Source organism: Pseudomyrmex gracilis, unplaced genomic scaffold (genome assembly GCF_002006095.1).
Source record: "Pseudomyrmex gracilis isolate BER0280 unplaced genomic scaffold, ASM200609v1 scaffold_17, whole genome shotgun sequence".
Taxonomy (NCBI): Eukaryota; Metazoa; Arthropoda; class Insecta; order Hymenoptera; family Formicidae; genus Pseudomyrmex; species Pseudomyrmex gracilis.
This window is the reverse complement of record NW_018020601.1, coordinates 497,046-520,883: the sequence shown is the minus strand read 5'-3', so window position 1 is coordinate 520,883 and position 23,838 is coordinate 497,046. Positions and strand designations below refer to the sequence as shown.

General features: G+C 39.6%; 3 protein-coding genes across 3 annotated transcripts; 1 reads left to right on the top strand and 2 right to left on the bottom strand.

The window, feature by feature from the left end:
• Positions 1 to 2,663: 2,663 nt before the first annotated feature.
• On the bottom strand, positions 2,664 to 13,112 carry LOC109864120. The gene is made up of 2 exons (XM_020445035.1): positions 12,897 to 13,112; positions 2,664 to 4,236 (listed from the first exon to the last, which is right to left on the bottom strand). The coding sequence occupies exon 2, from the start codon at positions 4,223 to 4,225 to the stop codon at positions 3,233 to 3,235; it is 993 nt and encodes a 330-aa protein (XP_020300624.1). The 5' UTR covers positions 4,226 to 4,236; positions 12,897 to 13,112; the 3' UTR covers positions 2,664 to 3,232.
• A 5,353-nt stretch (positions 13,113 to 18,465) lies between these two features.
• LOC109864138 (DNA primase small subunit) lies at positions 18,466 to 20,550 on the bottom strand. The gene is made up of 7 exons (XM_020445066.1): positions 20,255 to 20,550; positions 19,985 to 20,135; positions 19,724 to 19,899; positions 19,438 to 19,636; positions 19,157 to 19,367; positions 18,674 to 19,067; positions 18,466 to 18,589 (listed from the first exon to the last, which is right to left on the bottom strand). The coding sequence occupies exons 1-7, from the start codon at positions 20,349 to 20,351 to the stop codon at positions 18,564 to 18,566; spliced, it is 1,254 nt and encodes a 417-aa protein (XP_020300655.1). The 5' UTR covers positions 20,352 to 20,550; the 3' UTR covers positions 18,466 to 18,563.
• Positions 20,551 to 20,990: 440 nt separating this feature from the next.
• Positions 20,991 to 23,688, top strand: LOC109864181 (eukaryotic translation initiation factor 3 subunit I). Its single transcript, XM_020445152.1, has 5 exons — positions 20,991 to 21,110; positions 21,457 to 21,703; positions 21,796 to 22,076; positions 22,151 to 22,351; positions 22,464 to 23,688. The coding sequence occupies exons 1-5, from the start codon at positions 21,108 to 21,110 to the stop codon at positions 22,710 to 22,712; spliced, it is 981 nt and encodes a 326-aa protein (XP_020300741.1). The 5' UTR covers positions 20,991 to 21,107; the 3' UTR covers positions 22,713 to 23,688.
• Positions 23,689 to 23,838: the final 150 nt, after the last annotated feature.

Sequence of the window (23,838 nt, the reverse complement as noted above, 5' to 3'; positions counted from 1 at the left end):
CGTCGATAATAAATTTTTTTAACGCACATTGTCGTTTTAAATAATCTCTTGAATTGTTTGAAAAATGAATATCAAGTGACGTTTATTTTGTAAAGCGACAAAATGAGGAAAATTTTCGCATATCATGTTTCCGCGTAAAAATCACATTACACGAGTCTGTGTTTGGATAAAAATCATCAGTTTTCGTCAAACTTACTTATTATTTCCTAATTCAAAAAAAAAAAAAAAAGAAAAAAAAACGTAATCGTATTAATCAAATTAATCGATGAATGTTCGATGTCTGTTTCCATATCGAATGGCATTATTCGAAGTCGACGCGATACACCGTAAAGCTATTACGTAGTCGGATCATGACTTAGCTTTTTTTTGTATGCCGCTTTTTTATTTATATAGTATTAGATCGTTAAGCGATGCTCTCTTCTCACAAAAACCCAGAAGAGATACTATATATATATATATATTTCCACACTCGGATTTTAGCGTAGTTTTAGCATAAGTTTTTTAACACGTTTTTCACAGAGCTTATTTTTGAATCTAGACTATAGACCGCGTGCGTCTTTTTAAGCGAATATCTGATCTGAGAAGCGCGCGAGAGAGAGCTTTTGCGGTCGATTGGATTTTTTGCGACCGAAATGTTTCTTCCTACTAACGAGAGATCCCCGTTTGTGTGGTGGATCCTGCAATCAAATTCTCTAAGTTAACATTGTGTATAATATATTTTTATAAGTATAAAACTCGTGTACTCTATTTCTATGCGCGTCACTCGTGATAATTTTTTATACTGTCACATATAGTGTAGAAAATTGGTCGTGCGCGCGCGTGCGCACGTCAAATTTTTGATCAATGGCGATTCTCCGTGATGTAATCACGAACGAATATACACACACACAAACACACACACACACACACACACATTTCACGAAGAGACTGGACAATACAACATATGTTCTGATACGTAAAATTTTTCATCCTTTCCGCGCCTATTGACGCGAGAGAAGGTTTTCGCGTCGAAGATATTTTCTTCTCGTATACGTATATTATATACAAGTATTATACATATACACAAGAGTGCTCGATTGTAACGAGGTATATTCTCAGTGTACTGAATAAAACTATTTATAGATCTTTGTGCATTGTGTATTTCATTAGATCGCATCGCAATTGCGATTGGCAAATCGCGAAGCATCTCGCGGAACGTTCTCGAATTTCTCTCCCACCGCGATTGCGGCGATCTGTAACAAAACAAAAAAAAAAAAAATAAATAAATAAACAAAAAACTCCTTGGAGCGTGCTAATTACGAGCGTGCGCTAATTGCGACCGCGTGCTAATCCAACAAAACCGCCTTTTATAATCGGCATCGGATAATGAAGTAACCGATCTGAACTGCGCCGCAGCCATTAAGCGAAGAAGAACCGGTCTCCCGTGCGTTCGGTTTATTCAGTTCGCACATTAAAGATCGAACGAGAGTCCGCCGGCTTGAGATGTATGTAATATCAAAGCGTGTGCGTTTCGGGGGATTAATTCCGCCGTCACAAGCATCGTTTGCCACGTTCCGTCTTCATAAAGACCTCCCGGGCCAATTTGCGGGCCCGAATGAGAACCACTTGCGACTCCGTTACAAACGCATTTACTTGAATATCTGTGAGTAACACAACCGCACATCAGCGCGAGCGAGTCGCTCGCCTCCGGGGCCACATTTTTTGGTAATTGACCGTATAAATTTAAAATACTAAGGAGAACGGTTTCCACCAGGGGGCAAGTGCTTTTACCATTATGTCTTTTCACTGTTTCTCCTGTGAGACGAGTAAGCGTCAGGTTGTCCGACGCAAATTATAGGAATTACACGTCTCTCTCTCCGTCGAAGATTGTCCCTCTCGCGACAAAAAAATCAGAAATGACAGGACGAGCCGCGCGCTCCGTCGTAATCTCTCAATATTTCACATTATTGTCTCGAACAAAAAACTCTCTCTCTCTCGTTACATGCGTTTTATTTTATTTTACGTCTCGTTAGAATGTTTTTTTTTTTTTTTTTTTTTTTTAAACTCGAGAGAAAATAATATCTGAAGATTGAGCGAGGTCAGAGCGGAGTCGAATTAATATAAAATTTTTGTAATCCTTTGACGCGCGCGCATCTTTTATCCGAGCAACGGCGCACGTAACCAGACAGGATACAGTCCAGACAATCCGACCAAACTCACGTCCCAAGTCAATATTTGTGTTGCGCGCGTATATACGTGTGGGACGAAATGTATGAAAGACATCGTCTTACTATAATATCACGGGAAAGGATTTTTAAAAAGAACGATCACGTTTTTATTCGTGAAACAACTTTCGTATGTATTTAACATATTTACAAATGTGTAATGTCCACGTCGCGCGCCGTCGATCAATAATAAATATTCTATAATGTACAAAAAGAGCAAAACAAGTGCAAAACGATATACAAAAATTTCTATAACTAGTATTTGCTTCATTGCCGCAATCTAGCGGAAAACTTTCCGCGCTTCCGGTGAAAACCGCTCGAGAAACTCGTTGTTTTTGTAACACACACACAATACAAACACACACATTGAAAGTATCACTAGAATATAATTAAAAAAAAAACAATATATTAATACATTAGATATCTATTACAAAAATATTTTAAATATATTAATATATTTATAAAAATATAGTAAAAAATAAATATTTTGTTTTAAACTTTTACGTAAAATTTCGCGTTTTCTGTACACTTTACAAAAACAGATGAAGCGTCGAATACATCGTAGCGACATTACAGGATGTAACAAACGAATTTCAGGACGCTCGGCACGCTTGTTCCGAAAGCGAGAAACGCACGCGTTTTCGCAACTCCCGCGCGTTTAGTAAGATATCAATAATGAAGCGCGTGATGTTTTTGCGACGCGAGGAGTAGGTAGGTAGACGTAATTTACAAATGTACAGCGCGCGTTCATTATGATTTATAGAGCCTGGAACATTCGACACGTGGTTATTATCGCCGGTAGCAGACTCGAGTTCCGCGTACTTAGATTCACTTGGCTGCTCTCTTCCCCGTCAAGATTCGCAAGTAACTATTATCGCGACCCAAGTATCACATTCCAAGTTCGGAACACACGTGTGTGTAATCACTTGTCACTCCTCCGTAACATATTCGCCACGAAAGATACGAAGTTGCAAATTGTACGGTCGCGGCCTCGCAGTCGACGTTTGCGAATTAGCGGGAACGGGTGCTCAGTAGTACGTGGCTTGATAATTGTCCTGATAATCGGGATACCGGATGGGTTGGCGCACGGAGGACGATCCGTCGGCCCCGAGCAGGTACACGCCGGTCAATTTGCCATTGAAGGTGTAAGGCCCCATATCGAGGCTGTTGAGCGAATTGTCCGGCCTCTTTGCCGGTTTGAGATTCGCCTGCCACTGATAAACGGAGGTCGGCTTACCGTTGCTCACAAAGCCGGCTGACAGCTCGTCCAGGTTGGTGATTGGACTGTCGGTCGGCTTCTTGCCGGGCTTCTTCTGCCATTGGTAGACGGAGGTGGGCTTGCCGTTGCTCACAAAGTCTATGGGCAATTTAATGAAAGGATTAACGGTCTGCTGCGAGGCTGCTGCCACCACCGCCGCCGCCGCCGGTTGAGGTCGCACCGTGGGTCTCATGTGGGGTGACAGCTGGGGTAGCGTCTGGGCGATGAGAGATATTTGAGGCTTCAGGGCGGCGGTCGAGTATGCGGGCGGCTGCGAAATGTAGCCAAGACCGGGCACGAACATGTACGGCGTGGGCGGCAGTCGTATGTAGAAGATATCGCTCTCCTGATATCTCTCGGACTCCCCCGACAATCTGTCTTTCGTCGTGATCTCCGATGAGTCGTCGACTTCGTACGCGGGCACCCTCGGGTAATGCGGTATCAGAGGATAATCCACGAATATAGCCTTGTGTTTTCGCCCTATCGTCCGTTTCTCAACAAATTCGTTGAATCCGTCCGTCGTTTCCAAACCGGACGCTCTGAGACGATCGCTCGTGCGCTTCGGCAGAACCGTTTGCGTCTTATTTATATTTTCCATCATTTTGTTCATTTTGTTTGGACTCTCGTGCATTGTGTCGAGGCGACTCTCCGCGGATCGCGAGAGCGCCTTTTGAATTTGAGAAACCAATCGGTTATCCAGCGCGTCTGGAAGGGGATTTGCCGCCACGAATCCGATTACGGGTATCAGCAGGATCGGTACCATCGTCGCGATATCTGGAAAAGGGACGAATACATTTTTGTAAAGGCGTGTCGGGCATTACTCACGAGATATTTCTATGATGCGACTTATTTTTCGATACGCGGATAATCGGTGCGCGTATAAAAAATAAAACCAGAGAGACAACTGCGATATAAATGCACAACCAACTCGGAATAGTATATGAAGTTGTCGGCCGCGGAAGAAGGACATAATACGCGTAACGTAGGACACCATAACTCATGTATTTTATGCGCAAGAAATTCTGCAAGAATCTTGTGGCTGTTAGCAATATCTGGTTAATTAACTTTCTCGTAGCTAATAAACCCGAGTTTTTAATCAAAATTAAACTCGCTATATTTTATGTACACATGAAATATTTATTGTACATAAAAATAGTATAGTAATAAAAATATTAATGTATCAATATAGTTAATTGAATTTTCTTACGCTCATTTTTCAAGACAATTATCTTCTTAATCTCTCGAATTTCCAACGTTTCAATTGTTTTATATCTTTTTAAATTTATTTCTGTAAGAACTACCGATGAAGATCCCAGATCGAAAGTTCACTCTTTAAGAAGAAAATAAAGTAAAGTTCAAAAAAATGATTACATAAAACTCCGTAACATTGGCTCGTATTGGCATTTAATATCTTAATTTTCTTTATTTTTTTGTTTTTTTCCTACAAAATGCGTATCTTCGCGGCATTAAATACACGGCAGTGACGTAGCGTCGCTCCAGATCAGCGGAGCGAGCAAACGAGCCAAAACAAATTGTTCGCTCGGTGGGGTGGATGTCCTTAGAAGAGAGAGACGCGTTTCCTGTCTAGCCACGCACACTATTATATCGAACCTCCTTCTTGTGGTTGCGCGCGCGCGCGCATACACACGCGATTGTACGCGTTCTGACGTCGAATAAATCACGTCCCCTGCGAGCGGAGCGAGAAAAAGGACGAGAGGCGAGAAAGGGGGTAAAGGAGACAAACGCGATGCGGCATTTGGACGCTCCTTGCGCCTTTTGCTCGCGCGCTCTCCTCGCGTTTTCTTCCTTCTTCTTCTTCTTCTTCTTCTTCTCCTTCTCCTCCTTCTGGCAGCGAAGGCACAAACGAAACAAGAGCATCAAGAAGGGTAATTGAAAGCGGGTTATAAAATTGTTGAGTCACGCATTCCAGCTACAAAGTTCTGCCGTGCTTGCAAAGGAGGACCTTGCAGAAGGTCGGTTATAATAAGGTAATACATAGGATTGACCCTTTCTCTCGCGTGTGTGTCTTTTCTTCGTTTATCGCTGAGCAATCGTACACGAGACAATGGTTGATCCTTCTCTTCTCAGAGCGGCTGTCCGCGGCCGCAAACATCTAAGTAAGACTGACGCGTTTCAAATATCCGTATCCTTTCCGCACATATCCGTTGTTCTTTTTTTTTTTTTTTTTTTGTTCCCTTGATTTCTTCGTCAAGCACGTTTTATCTCGGGACTCCACTCGGAATTGTCTTACCTTCTCGCTGTGATCTTGAAAGATGGCAATTTTCTGTCGTGTCAGCGTAATCGCACGATGATATCTTGACGGGGAGGGCGTCTCAATAGACGTTTATCGCGAAGTAATAGCTCTGTTATTATATTCTTGTTGTATTCTCCCAACCGGTTGCTTCGTTATTTGCATAATCCGATTTGCTCTTAGCGACGAGTTTGTCAATTGCGAATTTATCTTAATGGTCATACGTTTGCATTAATTTACATTAAGTTTATGGGCTTATGTACACGTTCCAATTGTATATATTATAAATTATTTGCGTCTTTATTTTTTGACAATGTTACGTTTAAAAAAACAGCAGATGTTATTTTATTACAAAATTCATTTTTTTTTTTTTTTTGCAAGAAATTACGCACATATGATAATGAAGGATTTTGATTGTCCTTATCATTGCTAGGTAAAGTTGTTGTGTCTTACCGTGTTGTCAACAAGTGAGTGCTTATCATCGGTCGATATTCTACAGCTGATTTTTGATTGTTTGCACAACGCACGTGCACTTATTTTTTTTTTTCGTATTTAAAATAGGATCAAAAGAAACCGTTTATCTTAATAATCGAGAATTAAATATCTCGTGTGTGTTATTCAAGTCTGTTAAAGTGACCGGAGTTTATTTACATCCACGAATTTAAATACAAAAAGTCAAATAACGTTACTCTCTGAGAAAAAAATATTCTCTTAAAAAACATGAGAACACACGCGCGTGTGTTGTTTCTTTTTCCTTCTCTTTTTCTCTCTCTCTCTCTTTACCTCTACTTCAATTTTTTCGTTGCTTTAGCCAACAAAGCGTTCGCGCATATCTTATTACGCGTCGTACGTTCCGAATGGACCGTTACTTCTCTGAAACAAAAGCACCGGTACACGGTTACGTATGTGTCACTATGAGCGCTGCATAATAATGCGCGATTTCGTAACGCGCGAGACACCGGCATTGTAATATTACCTGTTCGCGCGGTCTCACGTGGCGTACGATCGTATATATACTTTGAGACGACATATCTATGTCGCACGCGATACGAAAAAGTGCTCGAATTATTTCTTACTTCTGACACTACGATTTTTTAAACAAATAATCGAAACGAGACTCTATTATTATCCGATTAAGAAAGAAGTAAAACGACCTTACGTAAGCAAAATATTTGGTAACGGAATATTTTATTAACAAATATATTTTGTAATATATTTTATATTTTGTAAAATATATTATTGACTATATTAATGAGAGATAAAATATTATTAAATATTTTATTTTCAAATCAAACGTATGTGTGATGGGTCGAGCAAAAATTCGCAATACAAGCCGGACACGGTTGTTGATGCAAGTTTATAAAAGTCTAATTAACTTGATTAGCAAACAGTATCGAACTTTTGGTTCCTTCCAATTCAATTGAATAATAAGCAAGATTTTATTTTAATATTTCGCACGGCTCTTGTTTTATTTCTCTGTTACCACGACTTTTTATTATTGAATATTTTATTTAATAAATATCTCGATTACTATCTCGACTATTGTGTTTTTGTTGTCTAATTAGAGAGAGAGAAAAGTATACATACACATGCGGACTTAAAAAAAGAAAATCCGGTTTCTTCCGACGGATCTGATAATTATTGAAGCGTATACACACGCGCAACACATGTCTCCGGCGTGGAACGCGTGCGTAACCGCCCAAAATTAGCTAAATTACTACCGTTCGCGTTCGTACGACAGCAGTCTCCGCAAACGTCAGTCGTAAATGGTCATACTTTCTACAAAGCCGTGTCATTACGCGCCTTGCGCTTTGATTCTCGATATAGAAACAGGTTTCCCCTTTTCGCGTAGCGACAAACGAGCAACCTTCAATTTCGACGGAAGCTGAAAGCGGGGGAGGGAAGAAGAGAGAAACACTTAGCTATCGAGTAATAGACGTAGTCGCGGGATCCCATTGTTGACCCGAATAATTGCACGCTAATCGCACCTATACTCCGCGAAGCGGAAACGGGGCCATTTTTTTTTTTTTCACCGTCTCTGAGCAAAGGAAGATACCGCGTACACGTCTGATGAAAATCGCACACGAACTATCGTCTATTCTTTCGTTTGGTTTTTTCTATTTTTTTTTTTTTTTATTTTTATTTATTATCGTTCGCTGTACGAAAGAAACGTCAGACCGAAGATAAATGAACGCCGCGAATTTTCGAGCGTTTGAAGATGTGTCGGCACGTCACGCGCGCGCGTGACAAATGGCAACGATAATTCGCCGCGAATCGATCTGACGATTTATCAACAGACTTTGTAAGAAAAAAAAAAATCGCTGACAATCGAAAAATTTGCTTTTTGTGCCGCGCGAAGATGAGGTTGGCGCGGCGAGAATCTCGGAATTCGGCGTCTCCGGAATAAAATAAATCACTACTGACGCGTGTCGCGCTCTCGTCGAAGACGCGGAACTCGGTTAGAAAAAAAAAAAAAAAAAAAACAGGACGAATCTCGCGAGAGAGATGCGTACTCGTTCTTTTTCACCGCTTCTTTAATCGTCCAATTTTACGCTGCTGATTTCAGCAGCACCATTTTAACATGTACGTACATACGCGGAATCTCACGGGATGTGGCGCGGAAGCTCGTATAAGCAAAGTGATTCATCGGCTGTGTGCAAATTGAGAAATTCTTTATTTAACGAAATTCTCAATATCGCATATCCCGCAAGACGCATTCCCTCCTCCCCGTTAATGCGCCGCGATCTTTCCGGAGAGCTGACTTCTCACGCGAAGATATCGCGCGTCCTTCGCGAATTAATCGTGCAAAATACTTGAAAATCGAAACACTCGACTATGTTAGCAATTTGTCTAATCGAGGCGTATAACAGTAATTAATCGATTGAAATTTTTCTTGATAGCTCTGATGCGATAAGATCCGATAAGAGAAAATGAGAAACCTATATACATACCGTGTACATTTTTTTTTTTTATTGGATATTTATTTCACCAAACGAGATTTTCCACTTGAAAATTGATCTCACACCGCGACAAATTTTCGACGCAAGAAAAGGATTTTATACAGAAATATCTCTTTTTTGTGACGCAACATTTTATTTCATTCTGAGAACTTTTTTTTCTTTTTTAGAAAAAAAAAAAAAACTTTAACAAAGAGAAAACGTTGCTTTTTGTGCGCGCGCGCGCGCGCGCGTTATCGAGCGCGATTCCGCACGTTGACTCTACGCCGAACGGCGTGCGGTGGAAAAACGAAGGATATCGCCTATTTAGGATCGCTCTTCGAGTCGCACGTGACTAATGAGCGACTTTACAAGGTTCTCTCATAATTGCGCCGACAGAGGCGACGAAGGACTTCGTCGGAGAGCTGCACAGGTGCTTCCTCTCCGAGATTACAATCGTGCGAGCGAGTTGCGCCGCCGTTCACCGCGCCGTTACCGCGGATCACAGGAATCCCGATTTGAGGAATGCCGATTGTCCGTTTGCGCGCGCGAGCGAGCGAGCGTTTAACAGTACCCGATTGTTAATTTCAGAATTTAGCAGCTTAAAGGCCTTCAAGTAATTCCACGATATGTAATAAGAAAAAGAAGAGGCATACCGTGATCCTTCCCCTCTCTCCGTCGAGAAGATCCCAAATACACTTTTTTTTCCAACTCTCGGAGAAGTCGAGTCTTGCGCCGCGCGCGCACAAATTATTTCGAGAGATACAATAGCGCCATCGAAGTTGCTCGATCGAGACCGTTAGAGACACTGACCCAAGATACTTCTATGAGTCCATACATAGGAGTGCCCAACTTTTTGTTTTGTCCGAGCCAAATAGGCATATCGCGAACAAATCGCGATAATCGTTTCCTCCATTATCGTCGCACTTAAGCGATTCCACTTAAGATTTCAGATGCAAACATTATTTTGCCGTGTATACAGTGTTTCGCGCACCCAAGTGGTCGCTCGTATCGTCAATTGCGCTTTTACACTTCGTCGTCGCGGTATTCAGGCGAATATCCGCGATATCTGCAAATCGCATTAGGATTTTGTTGTTGTTTTTATTTTTTTATTTTTTTTTTTTTTTTTACCGAAAGAGGGAAAAGTCCTCAGTCCTTTAGATCGGATCGGATTCGGCTCGCGTTTTCTAACTTTCTCGAAACCGAGAAGAAACAAAAGCGCGTTCGACGCGAGCGAATTATCCGATTTAGTGCGGAACTACAACTCCAGCATGAAGCGACAACGCGCTTTCGTTCGTCTGTTTTGCGTCGAAAATTTTCACATCTTTCAAGTAGAAAATCTACTTGGTTTCGCGCGGAGATCAATCATCGCCGTTTGTGGAGTAGAGTGTGGCGTCGAAACGTGCGAACGCCGTTTGATATCGCGCGTTAATTATCGCGCGGCGATGAGAAAAAAAAAAAAAAACTTTTCAAATCCGTCTCGTCCGCGAACGTGTCCGTCACGATTCCTGCGGAAATAAACTGCATTTATTACTTGTTAAGGACGCGCGCGCAAAACATTAATGGCGCAAAGCAACGGTATAGTTTTATAAACGAATCGATTAGCCTCGATGAAACGTTTTTGTGCGAATGTTGTTGTTCAGCAGATTTTTAGGAAAAAGAAAAATCGAAGAACTTACGCGCGCGCGCGCGCGCGAGATATATATATTTTTTACGCGAGTTAATTGCACGTTGCAAATTACTTGTTGCTGTGTACAACAACTCCGCACCGAAAAAATTGTATTCTTGTTTTGAGGATATCCCACTTACTTTAAGTATATTTTATACTAAAATAGACGCCAAGAAGAGTTTCTTATTTTAAGAAAAAATCCTCTAAATAGTAATATTGATAAGAATATATACTGATTAGAATATAAAAAGCCTCTATAGAAAAACATATATATATTTGATATTTGATGCTTTCGCGGTGTGTAGTATTAACATACAAAGATGTTTTTTCGGGTTTGAACCGCGTTAGTGTCATTTTCATTATCAGGCTGATACAGTATCAGGCTGATACAGTATCAGGCTGTTCTTCAAACCCTGATGAAGTGAGCTGTAATGTTCACGAAACGTCGGTATAAAAATGACACTAACGCGGTTCAAACCCGAAAAAACATCTTTGTATGTTAACATATATATATCTCACTATCAAAAAAGACTATATTCTTAAATTAAGAATATATTCTTAAATAAAGAATATATTTTTAATTTCAGAAGAATATCATCTAAAATCTTTAAGAAGATTTTTTAAGTATAAAATCTTCTACTTACGAGAATATAATTTTTTTGGTGCGGTGATTAACTAATGATCGTGTCATCATCGCGGGAATGATCGTAAAAATCGCAGTAAAACGAATTAAACGAATGAAACGCGCGCTCTTTCCTGTCGTCAGTTGAGTCTTTCGCTTCTGATATTAATAGCGCACGCTACTTTGATACTAACAGCCGTAATTTCCTCAAACCTCTCGGTGTATGTATTTTTTTTTCTTTCATTTTTTTTTTTTTTTTTTTATTTTTTTTTTTCCTTTAAGGTTATATAATCGTGCGACTTGTTTGGAAAAAGCAATTTGTTGACGCGTCTGACGCCGAGACCGCAAAATCCAATCGGCCAAGCGAGTTTAAAAATTGCTGCAACGCGCGTATTCTCAAACAAACACGTCGTTTAATNTTTTTTTTTTTTTTTTTTTGGATCGCGTCGCAGTTTATCGGGACGTAACCGTGCGACTTGATTGTAAAAAGCAATTTGAAGACGCGTCTGACGCCGAGACCGCAAAATCCAATCGGCCAAGCGAGTTTAAAAATTGCTGCAACGCGCGTATTCTCAAACAAACACGTCGTTTAATTCAATTTAATTCAATTAAAAAAAAAAATTCTACGATCGTGTGCAGGTGACGAAACTTGAAAGCTCCTGAAAAGCCTCATTTATTCGCGAAAGGGGGGTAGAAACCCTCCGAGTCCGAATCTCGGTCGTTTGTCGCATCGTCGGACTACTAGCGAATGCGAAAATCGTACACACAAGCGGGTGTTTCGGATCCACCTCACGATCGACGAGAAACCGCAAATAGAATCGAGCGACTTTTACACGAGGAGTGGGACGCTACAAAAGAAAAAAACGCCGCGAGAAGAATATAATTCGGTAAGAATTTTTGGAAGCGCGCAAAGTGAATGAAACACATCTCACGTATGAGTCCGTTGTTCGCAAAAAGTAGAATTTGAGACAATTTTGTCAGTCGGTCAGTTTGTCAATCGACAAATCAGTCACGTTGCGTGTTGAAACGACGAAAAGAAATTTAAGCGAACGGAATCGTCGACCTGCAGCGTCGAATGCAAAAAGAAAATCGGATGGCAACAAAATCTCCGCGTTGTAATTAATTGATCGCGATAATTGATCAAAGTAACTATTGCGTGTTTTTTTTTCAAAATCGATTTCGATAAAAATTGATTCACATAATAAAATAATAAATTAATATACAAATATAAATAAATATATATCGCTCAGTTAATAACAGCTACTCGATTTTAAAAAGAGATCCAGTGAGATCGACGTACGTGAAAAGTGACAGCGGAACGAAGATAATAGAAGAAAAGCGGTATCTTATTATCATTCACGAGCGCGACGCGAAAGATATCGATCGTCTGGCCAGGACGAAAGCATTCCTAGCGCTTTTCCCATGCTCGCTCCCTAGCCGTTTCGGATCAAACATTACGAGAATATCAATCGATAGAACGGCGATAGGAATCGTGATCGACGTTCGATCACTCGCGGAAGGTCGAACGTGATTCCGTTCGCGATCTCGCGCTCGCGATCCATAAAAATCGATCGCGCCGGACAGAAGTCGCGCGCAGGTGGCACGCTGACGAAATCCGACCCCTTCGCTATACGGACTGAAATTAAAATCGCACGTGCAATCAATGAAAATACATATTTTATTCAACGACTTAACTATCGAATCAGCGATCAAATCGTTAAACATATCTACTTCTCGTAACGTTATTTTTTTTTTATTTTTAAATCGGCGTGGTGTTTTCTATCGCGTGCGGTAGTCACGTAGTGAATTTTTTTCTTGTTCGATCCAGGTCTGCGTAATCACAGAATTCCGCAGAATCTCCGCGCAATTAGCCACAATTATATGCAATTACGTGTCATAATCGTGCGTTTTTAGAAAAAAAAACGCAATCATTTGCAATACGCGCAATTTACTTACCGCGTCTGTCTGCGAATCTGATACGTCGGTCTCCCCCTGCGAGTGTTTCTTCTTTCGTCTCGTAAATAGGACGATTCTTCCTTCTCTCTTTGGGAGGATTGCGATTTCAACCCCCCGCCGCAAAAGTCGTGTCGCCTCTTCGCGTCTTTCGGTTGCTTCGCGACTCCGGATCGAAGTGTTTCGTATTCTCTCGCACAAATTCACCGACTTCGTACGATTGCGATCTGCTATCAGAATGAAGGCTTTTCTTAAGACCGTCTTGTACTTATGTCGCTGCCCCCACTGTGTGGAAACGACGTGTACCTCGACGGGCATGGGTCTCTTCGTGCTCTTCTTGGCGTCTGAAGAACTATATCCCCCTCTAAAGAACAAGACTACGTATACAGACGGCACACTTTCGTTCGTTCGCACCTCCTTCGAGAGAGCTTCACTCTTGTTGCCGCTTCATCTTCACTCTTCATGACACTTTTGCTCTTGCTCGCCCGCAAACGATATCGTTACAAGTCTAAGCACAAAGAGTTGCCGAAGAGATGCCGGGTCTTCATTTCGAATTTTCGCTTTTACATTTCGACGAAGAGTTTCATTCCACGCAACTTCTTTTTTTCGCAACATAATTTCCCGAACAGAATGAAAATAAATAAAAAATACCGTACAAATTGTTACACGATTCTCTTAGTACTTCAACTGAGGCAAATGTTCCAAAATGACCGGTCACACACTGGCCGAACTTTTATTTAAAAAATCATTATAACAATAAAATTTGTACAAGATTTTATATAATTTTATATTTTTTATATGTAAAATTAGAAGAAGCTAATAATTAAAATATTTATACATGTAACAATTACTTCTCTAACAAATGTTCGGCTATTGGGACATTTATCTTAGGATAAAATAACAAGGTGAGAACGCTAGTGCGAAATATTTTTAAAAGTGTATAAATTACCTTACGTTGGAATTCGAATTAGATTTAATCGGACAATCTGTATCGAATGCTCTTGATTTGCGCGTCTCGTATGTAGAAACAACAACTTCTTTACCTTCTTGTGAAAATTGTAATTTGAAGAAAAAAAAAAGCATCTTGGTCAGGGTCGACATTTTGAATTTAACAAAATTAATTCGCACGTATATTATTTCGCACTTAGACACGCTTTGCTTTCCGATCGCTTCATTGACAGACAAAATTTTTGAATCCGCGATCTACTTGCGACTTATCTCTCTCTCTCTCTCTCTCGTCGAAATATCACAAGGGAGTCCTCCGTTTTCACGTCCGTGTACCTCCTTTTTTTTTCCTCTTCCCTTCGCGCGAGCCCGCGCGATTTCGATATACCTTCAATTATACGCTATAATTTTTATTCGTCATCGCGCACCTCGTCACGCTCGGTACGTATCCTCTCAACCGTCAATTTGTTAGTTCGATCGAACTAATTTTCTTTTCGTGATTGATCATCGTGGTGTATGTTCGTGATATTGTGTCTACCTCGTGAAGCTCGTTGATTCCGCCACCGACTTTCTCCGCACTCTCGCTGTATCAATGGATGCCGCTACCGTATACGCGCGCAATCTGCCTCACGATATGCGGCACGAAACGCTATTAATAGCTGCCGCTCGTCTCTCGTTTTATCATTACACAAATGGCACAATAACTGTTTGTATTACAGATTATTGCTTTTTATTGTAGAAAACATATTTATTTATTTTATTGCAAAAAGAGGATTTTTTTCTTTACTAGAAGGAACACAAAATCTACTGGCAAGTGAGCAAACGAATTACGAAATACTTGAAAAGAGACGAGGCGGAGGTTCGACACTTTGCTTTGCTCTTCACGAGTTTCATATTTGCTCGCTTCGTCATTTTTTTGACGCAATATATGTGTTTCGAATCGAGCGCGTTTGTAGAAAACGTTCGAATTATATTGCGAAATTCGAAAATTATTACACGCGTAATAATTTTCTCTCTTAAGGTTCGGGAACACACGCGTGTACATTGTGCGCGAAACAAGGACCGTCTTCGCGCGATGTCGATCTCGAGGTAATCGCGAGTTTCTCATTGTAAAAAAAAAGCAGAATTAAGTCGTAAAGAGTTTTACGAGTCTGCGGCGGAATATAATTCTTCCGCGTGAGATTTTCGTCGAGAATATACGATAGCTCGAACGAATCGAAGTATAGAGAGAGAAAGAGAGAGAGAGAGAAGAGTTCGTTAAACCCCTTCGACGAAGGTTGCAAGCGCGCGCGCGAAGAACGATGGAAGAGAGACGTAAATCCCGAGCTGCCATCCGAGAGGAAAGGATTGACGAACGATGATTGGCAGCGTTGGAATCGTTTTCGAGAATCGCAAGTCGCGTCTCGCGAGATTTTCCCGAAACGGCATTTCCGCGGGAGAAATCGAGCGTTTATCAGAAACGAAATCTAATCTTCTGGAGGAGGTTGTGAAACAGAGAGATTTCTAGTTCAGAAATTATCGCGCTCTAAATTATATCGGCGCGCATCGATCCGTTGTTGTGCGCGCGAGATTTCTAATTCCACGCGAGGATTGACGGGGGGGGAGGGGGGGCAAAATAATGAAAATCAATCAATCTTGTAAAATAATGATCCTCGCAATGTTTCCGCGTGCCGCGGAGGCGACAACGTCGTCGAGGAAGACTCGCGCGAATCGTCTTTCAATCTCGTTTGCTGCGCGATTGATCGACGAGCCATCAATCGCTTCTCGCGCACATGACAATCTGCAATCAGTGCGACGTGGGGATTTGTCATTCCCTCGAGAGTCACGTTTTAAGTCACACGCGCGCTCCACTCAGCCGTTCAAAAAATTAACGTCCGCTCGGATTATACGTTTCTCTCGCACGCAACGACGACGTTCTTGCTCTTGTAACAGCTTTCGACGTGTATCAAACGACGTGATCACCGGCGGCAAATTGCGTTACATACCTATCCTAGATCTGGGGAAAAATCTAGTCCGCTGTAGTTACTGGGAAAAGCCGGAGTGACTCGGTTTCTCGCGTGAAACTCGAGATAGCGTGATGTTATTTGTATTTATTCGACACGTGTCGCGCCTGCTGTGCGGTTCGCCGCGTCGTGTTGTGCGACGATCACGGGTATTCGTGGCATCGAAGACACAGATGGTCGCGGAAACCGCGCGGAAATCGTCTTCCGAATACCCGGAATAATCGAATTATCCGAGTGCTTCTTTCCTTCCCCCCGCACCGGCAGATTTCTTTTGCCATCGATTGTTACGTTTCTCCTCCTCTCTTCCTGTTGTTCTCCCGTTCAAGATTTAACACGGCGAGAGAACAACGCGCCTTCGAAGGATATTATTTCTCGTTTCGCGATGAATACATGTGAGTGAAATTTTTTTGTTCAAAGAAATACATCTCCAACTTGCTGCAGAAGTAATAGAAACTGGTCGCTTGAATTTTTCAGCTCCGCTACCGACTTTTTACGAAAAAAAACGCTGGAAACTTCAGCTCCACGTGGCGTCGATTACGCGGAGTAATATCGCATCAAATGCTCATCAAACGCAGAAACACGCGAAAGAAATGGCACATGAAAATCCATTACGATTTCATTGCCTGTCATTAGCGAGAGAAAGCATGTACGATAAAAAGAAAGAAAAAAAAAAAACATTGATGTTATTTCATTTCAGAAAATAGACGCGTTTCTTCTTCGCGTTTCCGGTTTGGGAATTAAGTTTCGCGCGCGCGTGTTTGCTGCGTAAACTAGATTTTTTTCTGCGACGCGGAAGAATTAAAAAATATCTCGTGGACATATAAAATAAAGAGTGATGATAATAATCAATCGATCCGATCACAAGATGCGGAAAAAATCGTAGCTTTTTTTAGACGACAAGACGAACAGCTGTTAAATAATTTCCGAGAAAAAGTACTTATCACGATAAAAAAAAAAACGTACAAGTTGCAATAACACCACACGGTGCTGCTCTTATTATTCACCGTGCAATGACCGTAATTATGTAATCTAAGATTTTACAAGCGCACACGGATATTATTTGCGCAGACGGATTAAATTTTGCACGCACGCTCTTTTTGCCGCGCGATGTTCGTGTCCGTCGGACGACGTCCGTCACGCACACACACACACACACACTCGCGCGCGTATAACATATATAGGTCAGATTTTTTTTATGTTCACTTTCTATCAAAATAGTGCGGCTATTGATACCGTTAAATGAGAGTCGCTTATTTTCAATTCGCAAATTCGTTCCGCAAATTACCGGATTGAATCGCCTCGTCAAATTTTTCCGAATCGATATCCCGACGAACATAAATCGCGAACTTTGTTCGTGTGCGTTAGAACATTTAAACGTTCCGCGTTACGGAAATGCAGTCCGGCGTTGCAAAATGCAATTTCAAAATCGACGATCACGCACGCGTTTTTCTCTTGCACGCATACGCGCTTGTAAATATCTCGAATTATCTCAAACATCATCATGAAGGTTAATCACTTTGTGTTCTGTTGCAGCGAGCGTCTGTGTCACGCGCATTCATTTCTCGCCGAACACATTTCAAAAAGAAACAAGACCGCGTTAATCGGACGAAGGAAGATGATTAGTTGGTCGGCTCACTGAACATAGTTCGAGCTTTCCTCTCGCCTAATTGCAACTTCCAAAAATAAAAAAACACACGTAAAGCACCGTTGATATCATTGATCGATCAATTTATTATTTTCCTGAAAAATTTTGCTAAAACAAAACAAATTGTTGACTCTATTGAATATTTTGTTCCATCAACAAAAAATATTTTGGCAAAAAAACCAAAAGTTCTAATAGGCTTGGCAAATTTTTTTCCATGTGGAAAATTTACCAACGTGAATTGAAGACGTTATTTACGTGCGACGCGAACTCAATGTCAAATATTTATCGCTTTTCGATTACACTTCCGTGACAAAGAGAGAAAAGGAAGGAAGACATAAAAGTTCCGCATTTTTGTTTCTCAAATTCGTTACGCAATAACCGTAGCCACACGTGACGCGACATCTAATTCCGGTCTGGTATAATTAAAAAACGGTATGGCCAAATACATACGCCGTGAGAGCCGAGCACCTGTTAGAGCAATTAACGCAGCTTATTATAATAACTAATTAGCATAAAGCCGTGCATCTCCGACTTAACGGGAACGAACCGCCGGCGAAAAAAATTTCACGGTGATTTACTCGCGAGAAAGAGCGAGTTACTTTTGTCCAACGCGCCCGCCGTTGGAACCTCATCTCACGATTTGATCGAGGAAGAAGTGGAGTACAGACGCCTCAAAGAGAGAGAGAGAGAGAGAGAGAGAAAGAGAAATCTCGTTAATTCGCGCCTCAAAACAAACTCTTAAAAGCGACCGTCTCGGTTTCGCGGGAAAAATTCGAAAGTCATGATTTTTGTTCGATCGCTACAGAGATTTCAAGCGGAATGCTCTTTTGCCCTCCTGTCACACAGTCCTACTTACGCGTAGCAATTTATATATCAAGAGAGAAAGAAACTAACCCGGCAAAATACGGAACTACTGTAAAAAAAAAAGCACATGTACGCGCACGTACTTAAATATCTGTTTTTTTTTTGTTTTATTTTTATAAATACGTTGCGCACATAGCAAAGCTCTTATCTACATGATGTTGCATCAAATGTAAAAACAAAACAATATCACACACTTCACCACGAGAGAACCTCTTAGAATTCCATACTGTCGGCTGAAACTAAAATCAAAACTCTTGCTGGAAATCGCCATCCACTGTCAGCCACAAAGAAGAAGGTAAATTAACTTGTGAGAGAGAACTTACGTTTTCCTTTTAATCTCTGCTCCCGTCGCTCAGCTTCCAAGTGTCGCAAGAATTCCTGGAAAACGTGCAGCGACTTGTTCAGACTCGTTTTCTTGTAATCCTTTATTCGTTTTTTGCTCAAGTCGTACGTTTCTTCCTCGATCTTGTCCTTTACGTCGTACGCGTTGATCTCGTTTATCAGCGTCATTATCGTGGGAACTTTGTCGGGATCGAATTTGTCTACAGCGCTCGCGGTAAACGGTATGCAGATCTTGCCGGTTTTCGGATGAACGCAGAAAGGTGACTTGAGCAAGTGATTTAAACCCTTGCTGACATTTATGTCCAATCTCGGATACGAATATTGCAATTTTATTTCCTGTATCAAGTGACGATACAGGTACCACTTCCGATCTGCCTGAAAACGCACAAATCGAACGAGTCGAGTATGTTTTAATTAATAAATTAAATATAAAATGATGTACCTAAATGTTATGTCACACCAACCTCTGTTCGTTTGGATTCGACATATTGTACGAACGCGTTCCATCTCGTTTCACTGGTAGTTTCCTTGTTGAACAACACCTTCACTTCTTGTCTGTCCTCTTCACTGGGCAACACGAGAAGAAACTTTTCAATTCCTTCCTCTGTGCCCAACATATTCTGTTCTTTGACGCACATTTCGATGAAAACGGGATCGATTATATCAAGAGCACGTCTGTAACAAGATTCTCATCAGTAGTTCCTATTGGATTACTATTATACAAATCTTACATAGACTTATTTACTTTATGGAATGGTGAATCTTATCGCCGTTAAGATGTACTTTCTTTTTCATGAATTCACCTCCGCCTATAACTTGTAAATATTCAGCTACTGCTGCACGTATTTGCGCCGACAAAGCGCGTGCAGCTGAGTCACATACCCAACAATGAATACCTCTTCTGCCAGAAAATACCCACAATATATGCTTGTATCCAAAATCATCTGCAAAATCCAAATCCTAGTTATTTTCCAGGATACTGTTTGTGTTGTTACAGACAATAAAATATGATAACAGAAAATTAGTTTTACTTCTCAGTGCGGCGTCCAATATTTTGCAAGCAAGTGACATGAACTTCCAACACTTATTACAAATATCAGCTCCTTTGCAGCAAGTTCTCACTTCGTCGTAATCAGTCATGTCTATATCAAACACCAGTTCTCTTTCAACCGGTTGAAAATTAGGACCTCTTCTTTGATCCTTTGGTCTGTGCAATTACAAAGTTATTATAATTATTATAACATAAAAATGATCTACTAAATGATACTTGATTTAATGTGACTTATATATACTGGATATTGTAAACCGCTCCTATATCTATCTTGTGTGGCAGCAGCCTTTTAATTTCATCCGACAATCCTTTCTGATCAGTAAAAGATTGATAACGTATGTAAATATCATCTGACAGTGTAAATGAAAACTCTCTTCTGCTAAAGGTGGCAGCTAAAAAATATAAATAAAATTATTACACAGCTATATCACGAATATATATTTCTGCATACATCTATACACAGTAAATGAGTACAAATGTGTGTTTGCTTACTTGAAAATTTTTAACTTACCACTTCCGTAACTTAACCATCTATAATAATCGTTGAATGGGAACAATCTCGAATAATAAACAGGTAATAAATCGAGTAAGTCTGAAACTTCGCTCATTTTGACGTTTTGTGTTTATCAGACAATTACAACTTGAAACTTTACGTTTTTTTTAAATATAAACTCTTATATATAAACTCTTCTCCGTTCTCTAAAAGTATATCGCTTGACACAACAATGTTCGACAAAAAATATGATTTTGCTCCCGAGTAAACAAAAATTGAAACGCAAACAGAGACGACACGAAATTGGCGCGAAATCTATCAGGTTACGTCGCAACTCTGCAATCACTTAAGTTTTTATGCCCATAGACTTTAAGCTCGTATCAAAGATTAACGTAAAAGATTGAGATTGGATATGCGAATTCACCTAATCAGAATAAAGAAAACTAATTTCAAGTTTAGTGAACTTGGCTCTGATTGGTCAAATAGCGATTGTAGTGTGATACGGACTTTACGCCATAGGATTAAAATTATTATGATGTGTAAAAAATGTAAAGTGAAGCCAAAGAGAGAAGACTGAGAGCGACCAGACCCATGAGAGAATGTGTAATCGCTTTTTCGTCCTTTAAGCCAGCAATGTCCATGAGTGATGCACATTGGCAACTATGTACAACATTTAAAATATTCGCGTTACCACGTGGATAAAATCGGATTGGTTGGAAATTTCAAGCGCCGCCATTTTGCGCATGTTTTATCTCGATTCCACGATCTCTTTCGAAGCGTGAGGTGTTCCATGTGATTTGTATAAAAAAACAGTATACGTAAAAGTTTTGTCATTTTATGAAGAATTTGTTGTTAAGAGAAACACCGTGAAATGGTTAGTTCGTTTTATTTGTGCATTGATTAATGCGTGTTGTTATTTTCTTGCTGTAAAAAATTTGTATTTGTATTTGTATCGTTAAAACCTGCTTACCGTGTGACAGTCTAACCTGTAAATGCTTTTTTTCGAATATTATTCGGAGTCCACTTTTTACCAAATACTGTAGGTTCCCTATTCTAAAGCGTTCTTATATTTAATTAAAAGACGTGTGACAGCTTAGAGAGAAAAACAAAGAACTCATTGATTCTTTTACGCATGCAATGTGTTGTGCAAAAGTCTATTCTGATAATAAGTAAATGTCTGTTCAGACACAATGTTTTTCAAATTTTAACTGTTATTTTAGAAACCTTTGATGTTACATGGGCACGAACGTGCTATCACTAAGATAAAATACAACAGAGAAGGAGATTTGTTGTTTTCTGCCAGTAAAGACAAACAGCCCAATGTATGGTACTCTCTGAATGGAGAACGTCTTGGGACTTTCAATGGCCATAATGGCTCGGTATGGTGTATCGATGTCAATTGGGATACCACAAAATTATTGTCTGGTAGTGGTGATAACACATTGAGAGTATGGGACTGCATGACTGGTTGGTATATAAGAAAGTTGCAAAATGAGATGCTGATATAATTTATACATCATATGCGGTATATAATCACTTCTTTATATAATTTTACTTAGGAAAAGAAATAGGTCTATTACATACAAACAGTTCTGTGAGGACGTGTGGTTTTAGTTATTCAGCAAATCTTGCTGTATACTCCACTGATAAAGCCTTAGGTCATCAATGCGAAATGTTTATTATGGATGTAAGAAATGTTGCATCCACAATGTCGCAAGAAGATGCAATCGCTAGAATTTCTGTTAATGGACCTAGAATTTCTTCTGTATTGTGGGGTGCTCTAGATGAGACTATCATCACAGGCCATGAGGATGGCGAAATCAAGCTATGGGATGTGGGGGCAAGTATTGTTTTTATTAATGATAAATATTGTGAGAGAACGAATTAACAATACGTATGTTTCTGTTCTTACAGACCGGGAAAAAATTGTCTAGTACTAAAGGTCACAAGTCTCAGATAAATGACATGCAGTTTAACAAAGATGGCACCATGTTTGTAACTGCATCCAAGGATCACACAGCTAAACTTTTTGACAGCGAATCTTTGATGTTGTTAAAAACGTACAAAACAGAAAGACCTGTAAACTCTGCTACAATATCACCAATTTTTGATCACGTAAGATTTACTAAAAATTTTTTTCTTGTTCGTCATTCGTAATTCTATGCTTAGATATTCAAACAATCAAAAAAAATTTATATATCATTTCTGAACGAATATTTTTCTCCAGGTTGTTTTGGGTGGAGGTCAGGATGCCATGGATGTCACCACGACATCTGCTAGGCAAGGAAAATTCGATTCGCGATTCTTTCATTTAGTATTCGAAGAAGAATTCGCACGTCTGAAAGGCCATTTCGGTCCTATTAATTCTCTCGCTTTTCATCCTAATGGCCGCAGTTACTCAACTGGCGGAGAAGACGGATATATGCGTATCAACAATTTTGATCAATCATACTTCGACTTCCATTTTGAGTATTAAATTTATTATGAATTTATATGTGTATATGATAAAAAAAATATATCATTTTACGAGAATATAACTCTGTGTGACTCATTTTTTTTTTCAAAAGCAACCAAAAGCTCTGTAAATACAAGTGTATGTGACAAAATACATCTAGCAATTAACATTAAATATTGTTTTATTATAATAACACATATTTTAAATAATCGTATATAGAGAAAAAGTTTTACACGTTCGAGAATTTCTTACATAACTTAGGAAAATAGTTTTCTAGATGTATTTAACAGAGTAAAAAACGCGTTATCTATTTCATATACATACTTTTGCTTGAAAGTAATACAAAAGAGTTTACTTTTTTGTCTTTATATCATGTTACAACTTAACATATAAATTATAAATATATTAGTTACAGTTTTATATATATATATGTATAAATTTTAACGTGTGTGTGTGTGTGTGTGTGCATATCTCGTAATATGATGTAGATATGTAAGCTTCGAAACAAGTGGAAAGCGTTTACTTTTCTCGCCCAAGCTGAATTCTGTCAACTTTTTTTCTGAATTATATATTTTTTTTTTTTTCGAAGGATAATGCGTACTACAAGAAGAAGTTTATATGCTCAATATGTTGGTACGCGCGCTTTATTTTTATAATCATATAATATTGTACAAATTATTACAATAAACTATATGTTTCTGTAATTATGTCTGTTTCTTAATTTTACCAACATGACTTGCCTTTAAGCGTTTGGCAAGGTAGCAGAATTAAATAATACAGCCGTACAAGTGCAAAAACGCACTATCGTAGTTTTTTTTTTCACGGTTTTTCTCTCTAAAATTATATATCCTACAATAACGTACAAAAATTATCCGGGGCAAATTGAAATTACTAAATTAAACCCGTTATTTTTTTTTCCTTTTAATGACTATCTACATATTAATGTAATCTTATACTCGTTTTTTTTTTTCGAAGTGTACACAAGAAGAACGTGAAATATATCTTCTTGTGTTACACTATTGCTATACTCTATTATAAATTTTACATATTTATATATATAATATCGTTGAATGTTTATATTATATATATACATACATAAACGTTTAGATGTACGTCGTGTTGTGTGCTAACAAGATCAATGCTCACG

Coding starts and splice junctions, on each gene's coding strand:
- LOC109864120 (XM_020445035.1), bottom strand. CDS start 4,225: ATGGTACCGATCCTGCTGATACCCGTAATCGGATTCGTGGCGGCAAAT.
- LOC109864138 (XM_020445066.1), bottom strand. CDS start 20,351: ATGAGCGAAGTTTCAGACTTACTCGATTTATTACCTGTTTATTATTCG. Junction 19,900..19,984: donor GGAGCGGTTTACAATATCCA/GTATATATAAGT, acceptor GTAATTGCACAG/ACCAAAGGATCAAAGAAGAG. Junction 19,368..19,437: donor AAGATTCACCATTCCATAAA/GTAAATAAGTCT, acceptor ATCTTGTTACAG/ACGTGCTCTTGATATAATCG.
- LOC109864181 (XM_020445152.1), top strand. Junction 21,704..21,795: donor AGTATGGGACTGCATGACTG/GTTGGTATATAA, acceptor AATTTTACTTAG/GAAAAGAAATAGGTCTATTA. Junction 22,352..22,463: donor TATCACCAATTTTTGATCAC/GTAAGATTTACT, acceptor ATTTTTCTCCAG/GTTGTTTTGGGTGGAGGTCA.